The 13,241-nt window shown below is 38.0% G+C and overlaps 1 protein-coding gene across 1 annotated transcript in view; it reads right to left on the bottom strand.

Annotated features, from left to right (window-relative positions):
- TFEC (transcription factor EC) overlaps window positions 1-12,444 on the bottom strand; it is a 34,975-nt gene extending 22,531 nt beyond the window's left edge. Inside the window, exon 1 of the mRNA XM_075491560.1 lies at window positions 12,349-12,444. Coding sequence (XP_075347675.1) covers window positions 12,349-12,444 — 96 coding nt within the window. The remainder of the gene's footprint in view (window positions 1-12,348) is intronic.
- Between the last annotated feature and the right edge of the window lie 797 nt (window positions 12,445-13,241).

Here is a 13,241-nt window from a genome sequence, read left to right as displayed (position 1 = left end):
ACATGGATGTCTAGCAATGGACAGCCGTGATCACAATTTGCAGTCTCTAATACCAAGTCATGCTTTTTTTAAAGGAAAACATTACTTAGCCAGGAAAACGTCGCCTCATTAAGGGAAAAAATGTGGTATTCCAAATCCTATAGTATGGCAGCTATTGGCAAATGCCATGTAATTTCAAGGAAGACTGAAACCAAATAGCATTTCCATATCTTCCAGGAACAAAAGAGAAGGATACTTAATATAATAATAAAATACATGGATAAGTGTTGTCTATGCCTGTTCACCTGTAGTCCCTAGACAGCTCTATGTCACGATAGTGTCCACTTACATGACCACATACTATTTAAGTATTTTTCCATTTTGGCTAATCTTGTGTGTTTGTAATGTAATGATGTGGTTTTTATTACAGAAACATTCAAGTCTGTAAAGATCATGGCTCTATGACAGTCAATGTTGAACAGATAGAAAATAACAGCCCAACCCTCTTCTGAAGTCAGCTAGATTTTTCTTAATTTAAAAATTCCGCTGAAGGTGGTAATGCCCAGTCTGGACTAGAAAGTATTTCCTGGATATTGGGTGCATTTAACATATCATCACGTAATCCATTTCATAAACCAATACTGACCTGTCTAAAATCAAGTAGGTTTCACATCTCCAATATTTTTATTTGGAGTATGTTCCAAAAGTTGAAAGATTGCAAATTAGTGTTAAAAATCTTTCTTTTTATTTCCATTCCTAGACAAATTTTATTTTGGTTTTGTGTTCTTTTAACTTATATAATACCTTGTTTAACATCCCCATGTGATTGTTGTGAGTGACCATAGCTCCCTTCTGCCTTTGGTTTGCTAAGCTGAACAGGCCATGCTTCTTTAGCCAGACTTCCCATGCTATGGTATGTCCTATCAGGCCTCTCTCTACCTTTCCTGCTTTGTATTAGTTTTTCTGAAGGGTGGACACCTTTATTTGTCTACAGCATTCTGAAAGTTTTGTACCCAGTGAATTCCGCAGTGGATATTTCCTTGTGTCTCTTGGAAATCTCTCTCGTGATGGATCCTAAGATCATATTTATCTCCTTTTTGCAGTCCCATCATTTTGATGGCTTATAGTCATCCTCTGAGCAACTAATGTAACCAGATCTTTCTCTGTCATCTCCAGTTAATGAGCTCTCAGCTTACTGCAGACATTCCTGTTATTAGTATTTAAATGAATGACCTTGCACTCAGTACTATTACATTCCTTCCATTTATACTATTCTGTCATCACAGTCATATAATTCTTCCTTTATGATATCCTCATCCTCCTTTGTATTGGTAATACTTTCTACTTTTGCTACCTTAGTAAATTTCATCAGCATAAACGTATTTTTTTGTACCAAGGTCACTAATGAAAATATTAAATAAACTGAGGCTCAGGATTGATTCTTGGAGCACTTCATCAATATCTTCCCTTTTAACAAAATCTTTATCATCTCTTTAGTTTGCCCCTTAACCTGAAAAGAATCCTGTTCAGTTACTTTCTATATAATCTGTATTGCATTTTACTAATATGCATTCATAAAAGAAGGCTACAGTCACCAAATCCTGCATTTGAAGCACTAGCTAGAAAGACTAATTCCAGTAGCAAACAGCTCTCCATACATCCAAAAGGATGTCACTAATCATGGAAGTGATGGAGGGTACGTACATTTTTAAAGAGCAGACACCTTACATGTTCTAGTTACCTAAAATGGCTAAAGCCTAAGATAGCAAGAGCTTTTCACCAAAGGCATCTGGACTGTCCTGACAGGTCAAAACAATTCATCAGCTAGTTTGCTTTCCCTTGAGGCACCTGGGAATAGGCAGCAGGATGGACTGTCCTGTTAGTGGAGGCTTATTTCCAGCTGCCATTTCTCCCAGGGTCTCCTTTCCTCACAGTCACGTTCACAAGCCCAGTGTATGATCAGAAGGGTCAAGATGCCCCCAGAAAATACAGAGGTCAGGACCCGACTGCCTCTATCAGAGATCTTCATTCTGCCCAGGTCAGAAGAGCCCATGAAAAAGAGGGCTAGTGGGAAGAAAGCTGCAAGAGTAGTCCTACTAGCAGAAACTTCCTTTGCTATCCTCTTTTCCAGGGTTAATAACTGCAGACATGCAATTCACCAAGTGTGTCTACATGCCTATATTTCCTGCATTAACAGAAGTATGGCATACATCCAGAGCAGCTGATGTGCAGTACAGACAGTTCTGGGGGTCATTGGCCCTATTACACATGGTCAGATTGCCTGTACTGCACCTACAGACTTGGCAAACTCAGATAACAGGGAAGCATAACACATGCTGCTTTGCTTGTCACAAGAAGAAACTACATAGCTGCCTAAACTGAAAGGTTGAGTACTATATCTGCAAGAGAAAATTTCTTTTGGTGCTTTGTAAAAATTAGTACTTGCTCAGACTGCATCTAGAATAAAGTCTTTACATGTGAAATATTAGTACAATACTTTATTCATCCCCCCCCCAAATATATCCCACTTAAATCATGTTCTCATGAACCTAATTGATAGCATCACTTCAAAGAACAGTTTTGTAAAATGACGCTACTTCTCCTTCTTAGCCACAAAAAAATATGTTAGCATCCATCCATTTCAATGTGGTTCTTGCTTATTCATTTTAATTAAAAAATCAAAGCAGAGATTTTACAAAGTTTTTATACTATTATCCCATATATGCTTCCCAAATGTAGAAATCTAAGTTTGGAACTGTGTCCACAGTTCATTTTACATATTAAGTAAAAGTTTGTTCAGTATTTGTGTTATTGGAGTACAAAACATAAAACCCACATACTTAATTCCTTGTCATTCCTTTCGTGTTTATTCATGACAGGTAAAAACACTATTTTTCAATCTTTGAAGTTCACAGATGAACTTCAAAATGTGCACTAAATTTGGCCAAATAGTGAGTTGATCAATAAGTGTATAATAACCCAGTCATTGCAAATCCATTTTCTAAGTAGTAATATCTGGTATACCGGGTGTTTCTAATTTTTGACAAGGAGAAAACTGGGGTAATTCTTGTATCTTCAATGTGTGTTGTAGTAAATTGTGAGTTTTCATCTAATTCAAAGGTATTGCAGACAGGATGAATAATCTTGTCGGTCAGTACAAGTCCTGTACTCAGAAGACTGGGGTTCAGCCTCTGGCTTTCCTTTGCAATTGCTGTGTTGCTTGAAGAAATTTGAACAACATAAGCTGTGATATCCTTTTTCTTTGTAAGGATGTGTTTACACTGTCAACTGTCAAAAAAGTTGTAGTATACTGGTTTTAGAGTCTAGAACAAGAAGACTCCATTCACAGCTAAATGTTTTAAGTCCTTTTGTAATTGCAATACAAAATACTTGTATTTGAAAATAGATGGTCTTTAGTAATAACTAATACCTAAATGTTCCAATTCCTCTTTTTATTATCTAAAGACAACAGCAGAAAAGCAAATGCTTCCCTTTTCAGACTTGTTTTCCTTTGAACAAATTATATCTCCTTCTATATTTATCTTTAACATGGTTCATAATTACACACTCCTCAACCAGGGACTTAATGTTCAGATATATTGTATTACATATTATATATTATGCATGAAAACTGGTTCATTTTTTATCTTCAAATAATGATCATCAAGCTGGTTCATTATTCATCAGAGAAAAATGAACTCTGTTCATATTCCCCGTTACAGTACATTCCTACCCTGATCATATACATAGAAGTCCATTGTCTAGATAAATGCTAGACAAATGTCCAAGCAAAGGAATTTTCTGGACAATCAGCCTTTTGCAGGAGCGTTCTTTTCTCTCAGTTATCATCTCTTAATTAGATGTTTTTAGCTGTTCTTGGCTTTTCTGGTTACAAAACCAACATAACAGACATGAACCAAAAGTGAAGTGATGTTGTGATACTGTCATCATCCAACTTGTAGCTGGAAATCAAACATCACAGGAGTACTGCCCCACTGACCTCCAGGGTCTGAAACCCAAAGATGACAATTAGATGACAGCTCTGTTACCTGTTTTACTAAGATTATTTCACTAGTAACACCAGCTAATGCACTAGTTCCTTGTTCCATCCAGCTTCTGTTTCTCTGGCTACCATATGTAAATATATGAAATAATTCAAATTCTTCCTCTAAAAACAATGAACAAATGTCAGCACAAAAACATAAGAAAAGTGAAAAATTGAGGAAAGTGAAAACCAGAGTTTTTTGCCCCCCATAGAATATGGGGCATTTTCTCTTAAATATAGACGCTAACATCTCTATTACCAGTATTTATATTATATATTTTATATATATATTATATGTTTTATATTATTTCCTCTTACATTTCACATATCACCTAAGTATCTGAATACATTACAGTAAGGTATTTACTGGTTTCTGTGATCTAGTGTGTTCAGATGGATTAACATGTACCACGTAGAGTTTCATTTTGGTTGGAATTCCTTTCTGTAGCGGTTGATTTCAGATATATTCACAAGTGTTTATTTATAGTGTAAATATAAATGCATAGTTAACTACTGCATAAACTACTGTACATGTATAGTAAAGGTCATAGAAGGCCTTGGCTGATGGAGAAGGAGGTGCTAAGAAAAACAATTGTATCTTTCAGGAATTTATTTCTCAAAATGGCCTTCAAGAAATCTTTGTGTTTTCCACAAGTTACATTTATCTTGCAGTAAGAAGCTTGACTGGGCCTGGAGAACAAAGTAAGTGGCCACTGTTGCTGCCTCTGAGCTTGCAAGTCTTTTAGTCAACCTATGTAAATGCAATTGACAGATATTCATAAAGTTTAGCTCCAGAACCGATCATTACATATACGTTACAAACCCCAAGGAGCTTAATGTAGCCTTCTCTATCATCTATCATCTACTAAGGACTTCAGGTCTTGCATTGCTGCATACAGACAGCAACACGAGACATGCAGCAGACCTGCGCATCAGGGCTTTGGGATGAGACAGAATCTGCCTGGTGGACCCAAACAGCAGGAATTTGCTTGCAGATTCTGCTGCACAGGAGCTTAGAATTAGCGAAGAGTGCGTATTAAGAGAATTAGAAACTTGCTTTATCTATCTTTTTTTCTTACCTCTATTCAACATGTGTTAAGCTCTGAGATGAAGACCATGTTTGTAAGAGGTACTTACATACCAACAACTGTATATTTTAGAATAATGCTTCCATTTATGTCTATTTACCTTTCTGAAAGAGAAAACCAAAAAGGAAAAAAGGAACTTTTCCTTCATTTCATAGTTATGAAAAAATTTACTCCCATTGCATGAAGCTTGAGTCTTCTGGCTCCCTTCAGCCAGAGACGTCTACCCCAAAACAGAAGGGTTATTAGACATTCTGCTGTTAGAGTGTTAGAGACAGAGCTGAGCTATTTGGGCATTTTGCACAGCCTTTGAGTGCTGCAGCTATGTAAAAGTGGACCACAGTTCTTCTCCTGACCCAAAGTATTGTATGCTCTGTGCTATAAAGTCCTTTTCTACAGCATGAGCAAACGCTCATAGCCAATCTGTCTGGAGTACTTAGGGCATGGAAGAGAGCTGTACACTGCCCGTTTCAGCCTCAAAGTACTGTATTGTGTGAAATACTGAAAACAATCCTTCATCCAGCACCTGCATGACATTCAAAACAGCAGTGGCAGTGATAGCAAAAGCCACCTCCATCTGCAGAAAACAGGCTTGAGGAGTTCTCAGTTTGTGCATTTCATTGTTAGTTCTCTGCAACTGAAAGATACAATTTTCTATCTAGCACCTTTATACTATTGAAGAAAGACAAAGAAAATATTTGCTCACCAGTTTTATTTTTGAGGAGTCTATTATTTCCCCAATAGCTACCGACTGTTCTTTCTCCTTCATTTTTCTTTTTCGTTAAACTTGGAAACGATACCAGGGAGTGCTAGACAGAAGTTTATATACTTAGGTGAACTTTGATTCTTCCTTGGACTTTAAGACTAATCTAGTGTAGAATGTGATTGACAAAGCATTTTCATTGATGTTATGCAGCCTTTTCAAGTTACCCAACCTAAGCAAATGAGGTTGTTAATGTTTACCCTGGCCCCTTCTCTAAAATGGTTTTGAACTTTAGCAGATTTTATAAACTTATAAAGGTTGCCAAATGACATCGGTATTCGCTAAATAAAAAATACTCATTATTATGCAGCAGGGGGCTGCCTAGATCAGCAGTACTATACGCACCTCTAATGGAAACCTAGTTTTACTTCATGACTGAATAATCACAGCAATTATTGAATAAAATACTTTGGAGGATACCTACTTGAATTTCTTTTTTCTATACGATTTCTGGGAATGGGACAGACAGCAGTTTTTGTAATCCATCCAGATGGTAACCATCAGTATTTGACAAATAATTAATACAAATACAAATTATTAATGCCATGATGAGAAACTGTGACCTCAAAGACCTTGTAATAGCAGTGAGATTTCGCAGACAGACTGCACTGTGCTTTTATCAATAAATAGTGCCTCCATAAAATCAAATGCAGAGTTAACAGATTTAATCAGAACTTTATACCAGCTGTAGTTAACAGAATAATAAAAATTAAAGAAGGAAAACATCTATCCTCTTCTGTCCTGAACTAACCCCTAATCCATGCCTGTACAGCGCAAGATTTTTTCAAATGCCAAAGGAGCTGACCAAATACAAGCGAGCCACGGGGCCACTGAGGATTTTCTCCATAAGCTGTTTTCCTGCAACAGTGACAGAAGTGGAGCAATCCCAATGGAATTGACTCCAAAGGGGACTGAAAGCAGACTGTATCTCCCAATCTTAGTGAAATAGTGCGCTGTGAATGTATGAAACGCAGCAATGCAAGTGAAGCAACGAAGCCTGGCAGGATGCCTCAAGAGGTGACCGATTGCAAGGCGACGCCTTTGCACAGCACTCCCTGTGCTGCTGCCGTTCCCCACACCCGGCTGGCCCACCGGCTCAGCCCTGACATCTCACAGCTAGCAAAACCCTGGCCTTTCAGCATGCCGAGGAGCTTTTGCTTCCCCTCTCTGCTCGTGATTCCTCTCTCTCCCAGTCTTTACACCCAGTCAGTTACAGAGGCCTTTTAATGATTTCACTAGAGGCCCCTTTATCTTACAGACAGCCACTTGAGGTCTTGGAGAGGGAGCAAAGCAGATGTGAAAGCTGAGAAGAATCTATCTACACCTTCCCTTGTTATAGTGCTGGGCAACACGGAGCTCCTTAGCGTGCAGAGGAAAAGAGTGGCTGTCTTGGATTCAGAGTTATATGGAGATGGCCCAGCAAAGGAACACCACGACAGGTAGTTCATTTTTTCTTTCTACGCTTATTCAAAACCAGAAGTACCAGACAAGCCAGATCTGTGCTGTTCTGTTCCTTCCTACACCACCCAACCAGGAGATGACTAGCAATGGGATCTGTGGGATCTGCTGCCCCTTAGCTGTTGCTTCTAATCATAACAAATAATTTTTAATTCTTCTTTTCCCAGCATATAAATACCACATACATCAAGTCAGATCCAAAGGACTGAAGAAATTTGGTTAGATTCACAGATAGACAAAGTTCCCAACAACAGATTCATTGTTTGTGACAGCTCTAAATCTCTGAGGTGATGTGAACTTCAAAGCACCAATGACACCATAATGATTTCACTATGCAATTAGAGCTGGAGCTGTTGAAGGAATTAATGTTGTTTCAAATTTGTAAGTATGTTTTTCCTTTAAAGGAAAGAACAATTCCAGAAAATATTTTGCAGATTTTTTTAAAAAAATAACTTGTTTTAACAGCTATTTGTTCCAGCTTTTTCTGGGACTACCAAGGCTATTCTATTCCCAGAGTGAGAATAATTCTTCAGATCACACTTATGGTGCATTTATCCATATATCATAATAAAATCTCTGCTTTCTATTGGTTAGAAGCCATTGCTTTCAGAAAACATTGCTGCTGGCAAGCTCATTCAGGGGAATAATTAAAGAAAACTTTTCTTAATATTATGAATAAATCAACATAGAAACTTTTTTTCTTGGCTCTATTTACTACTGGATATGAAAAGTTTTTCCATGGCCAAACTTTCCATTTTCTCCCAAGCAATCTGAAAGGAACTGCTCGATTTTGTTTGGTCATTCAATACCTACTACTCCAGCAACAGTGAGTCCACCTGAGTCAACAGATCACCAGCTGGGCCACTGTAGGGGATTTTTTGAAGTCCAGCTTTATGGTAGCACTCTGTGCCAGGCACTACTCTGCACTACTCCTTAGCTCTCACCACCAGCCATCTAATTGCTACAGAGCCTTTCTCCCTGGGCTTCTTCAGGAATAATTCTGAAAGCTCTTGTTTTCTTCTGCACCAGAACAAAAGACAACTTAGAATCCTTGGAAATGTTCACAAAATTAAATTATTTTCTGGCCTGTCGCACCCAGCACAGTGCAAGAGAAGCCTGTGCCCTTGCAGAACTTTAATATCCTCTCATTTTATTCTCATTCCAAGCCAGTCAATCTCCTAATGCTTTTGATGTCAGTTTTAGTGGACTGCATGTCAAGTAGAGGACATTATCCCAGTAGCTGTACAGTGATTATCTGGGCTACAGCAGTTATTTCTGAATGAAAGAACTGGTAAAATGCCAAATGTTTTCATAGAGCTCACCGTCATGCTTGCTAAATTACTGGGTTTTCTGGTGAGTCCTAGGGCTGTATACATATATTAGCAAAACAAAACAACATTTAGTAACAAGTAGAGGTTCACTAGGTCACACACTGTCAAATCCAACCCTGAAAAGCAGAGAGATCCTATTTTTTAACTCTGCTCTTTTCTGGCTCTCTTCACTGTGACTAATGCTCACCACATCTCCCTTGATACAGCATGTTTCTTAAACTTCCCTTTTTCAGATATTAAAAGGAATATAGGCCACAGCTTTTTAGAACTTGCCCCAAACTTTTAATGATGGTGTCGTATATACTTTGTGTTAACAGACCTGCACATCTACATTTCCTGTGTTCTGAGCATTTGGAAGTTAATAAACTTTAAATTCATTACAGAATGTTGAACAGACTCTGAGGATTTTCAATAAGAATAAAAGTCTGATAAAAATGAAAAATGTTTACTTGTCAAATGTCTGTCACCATATCTGACATACATAATATTATTTAGCTCATACTCGCTCATATATTCTTTCTTTTTTTTTAATGATTCCTATAAGGTCAGGAAGAAACCTGTCGCTCCTAATACGATACTCAGAGAAGAAAAGGATTTCTTACAGTATAGATAAATATGTTGCTGTCTGATAGTAAAGAGTTTCATAAGATTAAATTATTATGACAAGGAAAAACGACTTTAAATTGGTGTCATCTTCAAGTTTTCTTTATTAAATCCTACCTACGCCATGGTGAACAAACAATTTTCATCAAGTGATAGTTCATAAGAACAGTTATGATTTGATTTCATCTATGTTCTCTGGACAAAGGTATAACTGAGTTTACAAATACTTTCAGAAGAATCAAGACTTCTTGCATATAGGGGGGACCTAGTCTTATATTTTAACTCAACTCCTAAAAAATAATTCTAAAAAGTAGGTTTCTACCATTAGGGTACTGTTAAGAGCAATAGAAACACAGGCAGAGAATTCCCTACTTTGAGCAATTTTTAAGTTGCCACCCCAAACCAGGGAGTTTTATAAAGTTATGAATTTGGGGCCAAACACAATAAAAGCCAGACAATCCACTCTTCAGAAGCTGTAATAATTTTAATGAGAGATGGAGGGATGTTCTTGTTTTCACTTCTCTGATTCTACTAATACATGACTGTAATTCATTAATTCAGGGTCAGACAATGAGCCTCTGAGCAATTATTCACATGAGTGGTCTCACAGAATTCAATGTCCTCATTTAATGTGCCATTAAAATGGTACATGGGTGCATCTAACTAAAGCAAACATTAATTCTCTGCAACACACAACAGGTAGCACTGCAAAGTCTCTACTCTCAGCCACTATTTATTGAGAAAAATGAAAAAAGAAAATGGCTTCATGAATTTGACTTGTTCAAGAAAAGATTTTGCTGAAAAACCCCCAAGCCTTATATCATATTCAGAAAACCAGGAGACTCAGATTTTTTCAGAATTTTAGACAGGCTGCTTTGCACAGTTTGGACAAATTCAAGACAATGCCAAGAAGGCAAAAATCTAAGACGCAATCCTAAAAATACACTGGAGAAGTGTAAGGAGGAAGCAAACACCAAACCAGCCAGGCACAGGGGCAACTCAGTCTCACTTGTGATCTCACTTACTCTGTGTTGATGGCAGCTACCAGAGCCAGGCACCTTGTGCAGAAGTACATAAGAAGTAATATGAATCTCTGTTTAAGTACAGCACGGCCCCAGTTCCTCTTCTCAGGGGAATTACATATTCTCTCATTCCTGATCATGTCTCCTCGTCCAACGCTGTTGCAATATGTACATTTTTAACTCAGATAAACAAATGTCATTATGTTTAATGTGATGACGAAAAACTGGACCTAGAGAACATATTTTCTACGTGCCTCTCTTTCTCTATTACACAGCTTATGACCAAAATTTTCCAGGCAGGTTTAGGATGTTGCCTGAAAGACACTATAAAACCCTGAGTCACAAGCTAAATGCCTGAAACCAGCCCCATCTGCCCATTTCTTTCCTATATTTTTGGAGTACAGATTGCCAAAAGAGAAGACAGAATAGGCAGAGACACCTCTTTATTGCTTCCACGCTGGCACAGTTTGCATGCCTTGTTGAAGGCAGGCTTCATTTTGCCATAGTATTTCACAGAGAGATTTGGAAATGCACACTGTTCCCTGGCTTACCTGGCAGCCTGGTGATTTCCTCAGCACAAACAAAAATCTAAATACAATTACCTGGCCCACAGGCATTGCAGGAGTCTCAAATCTTTGCAAGTAAGATACCAGCTAGGCCTAAAAGTCACTGCATTTTTCCTTGTTCATCAAGAATAGGGTATTCAATATTTTTAGAGAGATACGTCCTTCATGGCTGAAGATGAAGGCTAATGAGGCTGGAATTAGCATAGATTAACATCATCCAGTTTTAAAAGGTGTTGAGGGAGTGTGCGTCTAATCCAAAACCCAGAATTCGTGTCTCTCATCACCATCCCACGGTACCACACCTGAAAGGATCCTCCCCTGCCTCATGTTAATTTGAGCCAAAATATTAATTCACTCCCCAGGGAGCATTTCTTCGCTATGTTCTGTGCCGAGATATGTATAAATCAGACTGACTGTATTAGCTCTGTAGCTGGCATGCAAATGCCAGGTATTCATGGAACTATTAATTGCCATTAATACTGGACTGTGTAGTGGGCAACACAGAGGCATAGAGATCTTATCTCCTAAAGTATTTTTGTAGCCAGTGATGTTCTGTAGTCAGAAAAAGATGTTCCTCCAGTGGGTGTTTAAAAGCAAGCACCTGACTCTCTATTCTGAAATGAACTTTGTAGACTGTCAAAAATCTGTGAAAATCCTTCTGCCTTTGCCAGAGTGGTTTCCCTTTATCAGTACCCATTTTAAGGCTCTGAGGACAAAATCTGTGGAAAAAGGTTCCCAAGATAAATCAGGGTTGAGAGAACAAAGAACATCCCTTCTATAAAGTGTGTTGCATTACAGTTATTGATAGGTGTTATTTTCAAAAATAATAATGCTTTATGCATTGTTGTGTGCAGAAAAGGTCCGTCCTTCCTCTTGAAATGTGTAACATATATGGAAATGTAAGTAGCCTTTGTTAATCCTCTGTCATTTCTTTATAAAAAGACATTGCAAAATTATAAGTTACAATTATTCCAATAAAGCATTTCATCTGAAAAGTGACATTTCTCATCTTTGTTCTTGAAATTATTCAGCTAAGTGCAACTTGCCCTTATGAAAGTCAAGAAATAGAGTCCACCCTTGCCTCAGCATAAAACACTGGAGAAACTATTGTACTGTAGAAATTGTCACATGGGGAAGCTTTGACTTTTTTAGATGAGGTAGAAGGATCTTTAAGCAAGACTTTATAAGGCCTTCTAGGGTCTGGAGACTCTTCATATCCATAGTCCTGCATGGGAATGCGTACCTCCAATGGGTTATGCACCAGACCTGGTGCTGGGCTAGAACTCCAAATGCTATTCAGACCACTTAAAACAGCTGTGTCCCACCACATTGGAACCTTCCTGTAACATTTCTTGACAAAAAGACAAGCAACTGAAGAGAAAGGAGAATAATACACTGAGAGTACTGCTTTAGCCTCTGAAGTGTGATGTGTGCTTGAATCACTCAATGAAATTCTCAATTATAAACAGCAAGGTCAAATCCCACAAAATACTTACAGTTCTTTGCATTAGTAGAGGAGTTTCAGAACAACCTATCCCTTCATCATTAAAACTTGATTCCATATTGATTATGTCTTCAATCACCTCTTCCATCTGATAAAATAATATTTTAAGACCAAGCGTTACAAATAATAATGGAAACAATGTTGTTCTGAAAATACAGAGGAAATAATCTTGAGTATTTATTGCATCAATAAAACTTAATTTCAGAAGTTTATATCTTAAAATTCAAATAGTTCAAGCACTTTTACACAATATTCACATTTTTTACTTCTTGTGAAAACAGTTTTTGTGGTTTAGCAAGTTACTTCTTTCCTCCCAAACACCAGCCCATTCCCCTTTTTTAACCCCTTATTGCAACACCAAGATCAGATGACAGGAGTGCATTGCTAAGTTGTAACTGTGATCTGTCACCTTCATCAAATGTGTCATATCCACAGTGTATGGTTGCATTGGTGCAGGAAGGCTGAAAGGAACCTGTGGTTCTGCAAGAGCATGAGTCACTCAAGATTTGGTGTTACACACCGCTCTCAAGATTCAACAGGCAGAGGTTTGTGCTGTGTTTGGCAGTACACTGGATACTTCTCCAGCCAGCCTTCTGGTCCCACTTTTGTTCTAATCTGAATCAAAAGCTGCTGAAGCAGATGGAATAGCTGATTAATTACTTGGGATGAAACAGTTAATACTTTGCAGACTTATAGAGATATATAGATTTGGACAAGGTACAGCATGAGTTTTCAATGATAATTTTGGTCTTGTTCCATTCACAAAATAATTTTGGGAAAGATCCCATGATGAACCTGTCACTGTTAACTCCACCGTCTGCAGGAGTGGTTGACTCGTGCCCTGAGGCTTTTCAAGCAGCTCTTCTCAAGAGCTGTAGCTGAAGG

This window comes from Mycteria americana, chromosome 1, assembly GCF_035582795.1.
Source record: "Mycteria americana isolate JAX WOST 10 ecotype Jacksonville Zoo and Gardens chromosome 1, USCA_MyAme_1.0, whole genome shotgun sequence".
Taxonomy (NCBI): domain Eukaryota; kingdom Metazoa; phylum Chordata; class Aves; order Ciconiiformes; family Ciconiidae; genus Mycteria; species Mycteria americana.
The sequence above is the reverse complement of the archived record's forward strand: the minus strand, read 5'-3'. Positions and strand labels throughout refer to the sequence as shown.